Genomic DNA, 2,350 nt, shown 5'->3' with positions numbered 1-2,350 from the left:
TGACTTTTCCTAAAGATGCTTTTAAAATCACGTTTTAGGCTTTTGATATAATGGCTTCTTCTAAAGATACTTTAAGAGTCACGTTTTAGAACGCATAAACAATTGTTTTCAATCATTCTGATATACTCAGTCCTGACCCACTCACTAAAAATCTGCACAGACTTGCCGGATGACCCAATACATAGTTCAATTTACCATTGTTGTCGTAGAAATACGTATATTTCACGCAGCTATTGCCAGCCTCGCCAGTACAAAAGTAGTTTTCAGGATTTTTATCACGATTCACCCATAGATCCGTCGAGTTTGGTAATGTGTCTATAAGAACGGAAGGATTATTTGATGTGTAAGATGGACCTTGAAAACTACTTACCAGTTGAATTGATCAGAGGTTCGATGCAAGGGACATTTTTACGGCCTGTACAGTTGGTTTTATCAATGTTATCCCAGGCGACCCAACGATACAGAAAGCATTCTGCTTTGTCCTCCACAGCAGGTGCTATATCGTATCCTGTGACCTTGTCAACTGTAAAGTAAAGCAAGTGTAACTAAGTTTAAAATGAGTTTGTAATATGCAAGTATACTTTATTATATAGGAACAAAATATTTTTAGGGTTTACCTGACAAAAACGTCGCACAGATAACTAAAAATAGACACAAATTATTAGATCCCATCGTTCCAGAGTGTTAGAGCACTTCTTCCTGTTCAGATCATTGTAACTGTTCGGAATGACCAAGAGAGCTTATCTGATAAACTCTTTATCACGATTCTAGATACTACACAATAGTTGAATTTATCAGATACTATTGGGAGTTCAATGGAAAATACGAATCTCGATTCACGTAGAAAAGTTTATTTGTCATAATCAATTTATTTCCTATTTACAGTTAGAAAAGATATAATGAATTTTCTTTAAGTAAAAAGCAGTTATAAAAAGATTCTTAACTACAGATAAATAAGTAAATGCTTTATACATTTAATGGCCGTTTTGTTCGTTTAAAATTCGTCGTGCCTGGTCAAAGCTTCGCCGAAATCCGTAGCTTTGGACCCGACGAATATATTGTACTTATCCAATATCTCATCCTTCGTAAGCTTCTGATCTGCGTCTGTGTCCACTTCGAATATCAAGTGTCGAGATTCAGCCTCAGCGTGGTCGAAATCAGCCGGAATGATCCAAGCCTTCACCTATTAATTATTAAGTATCATAAGTAAGTATATTATTGGTCCATTTTCAAAATATGACTAGCTCATTTCAGATGAGTTAAACATCTGTCAATAATATTCAGTTTATATTGCTTTGTTTCATACAAAAACCTTGGTTTTTACTGTGTTGAGTATGTGAAAATGTTAGTTTGCTACTTTAATTAAAAGAAAAGTGCAGCTGAAGTGCATAGAATGCTTGTGCAAGTTTATGGTGACTCCAACTGATAAATCATGTAAGGAATGGTTTCAAGAATAGTGATTTCAGCGTTGAAGACAAGCCTCTAGTATATTACCTCGTCGAAGTCCAGGAAACCGTCACCGTTCTTGTCACGGTACATGGAGAACTGTTCCCTCTCGTTCTTCACCCACTCGGGCTCCTCCTCGCCTTGCACACCATCATATAAATCACCTACAACAAGGAAGATAAGTTATCTCTAATTCTCACATGAAAAACAGTGAACACAAATGGTTATTGCATACCTATGTACTCAGAGACAGACACTTTCCCATCTCCGTCCTTATCAATGTCTTCCAGAGTCTCAAGAACGACAATATCCTTCATATGATCTGCTTCTTCAGCATGCAAGAAGGCTGTGAATTCTTCTTTAGTAAGAGCATCGTCACCGTCTAAGTCAGCTGCTGACCACCTCCTGCGATCCTTCTTAAGCATAATTGCATATGAAAAATTGTTGTCTTTAGATTTCTCAAGATTCTCCGCTTCGTGTTCGTTCATATCTCCATAAACCATTGATAAATACTCCGCCCAGGGGAGTTTCTCTTTCCCTTCAGGGTTGTGCGACTTCCATTGGCGTTCCACGTTGTCTCGGATGTAACGTTGCTGAGTATACAGTATCCAGTCTTTCAGTTCTTCTCCAGTGACAAAACCGTCCTGGTCTTTGTCCATTCTGTCGACTATTATTCCTAATCGTCTGGTACTCTCCTCAGGGGTGAGCTGGTCGAACGTCTTCGCCTCCTCCCCGAGGAAGGCCTCGTGATCATATGCTGGGTTGTGCTGAGAGTCCACATAATGTTCCTCATCGCTTGGTTCCTAAAATAAATTACTAATAAGTATTTTTGAATGATTGTAGGTTTTGTGGTTTTTATGAGAGACCTCCTAAGTTTAAATAATATGGAAAAATATGAACAGTA

The 2,350-nt window shown here is 38.1% G+C and overlaps 2 protein-coding genes across 2 annotated transcripts in view; both read right to left on the bottom strand.

Annotated features, from left to right (window-relative positions):
- LOC108624570 (uncharacterized) overlaps positions 1 to 731 on the bottom strand; it is a 1,133-nt gene extending 402 nt beyond the window's left edge. Inside the window, exons 1-3 of the mRNA XM_018023968.2 lie at positions 618 to 731; positions 371 to 523; positions 196 to 315 (exon numbers count right to left, since the gene is read on the bottom strand). Coding sequence (XP_017879457.1) covers positions 196 to 315; positions 371 to 523; positions 618 to 672 — 328 coding nt within the window. The 5' untranslated portion in view covers positions 673 to 731. The remainder of the gene's footprint in view (positions 1 to 195; positions 316 to 370; positions 524 to 617) is intronic.
- Positions 732 to 849: 118 nt separating this feature from the next.
- Positions 850 to 2,350, bottom strand: part of scf (Calumenin B scf) — a 4,800-nt gene continuing 3,299 nt past the window's right edge. The window contains exons 2-4 of the mRNA XM_018023969.2: positions 1,682 to 2,249; positions 1,495 to 1,610; positions 850 to 1,183 (exon numbers count right to left, since the gene is read on the bottom strand). Coding sequence (XP_017879458.1) covers positions 995 to 1,183; positions 1,495 to 1,610; positions 1,682 to 2,249 — 873 coding nt within the window. The 3' untranslated portion in view covers positions 850 to 994. The remainder of the gene's footprint in view (positions 1,184 to 1,494; positions 1,611 to 1,681; positions 2,250 to 2,350) is intronic.

This window comes from Ceratina calcarata, unplaced genomic scaffold (assembly GCF_001652005.2).
Source record: "Ceratina calcarata isolate Rehan_Ccalc_2016 unplaced genomic scaffold, ASM165200v1 scaffold316.2, whole genome shotgun sequence".
NCBI classification, from domain to species: Eukaryota; Metazoa; Arthropoda; class Insecta; order Hymenoptera; family Apidae; genus Ceratina; species Ceratina calcarata.
This window is presented reverse-complemented; position numbering and strand designations above follow the sequence as displayed.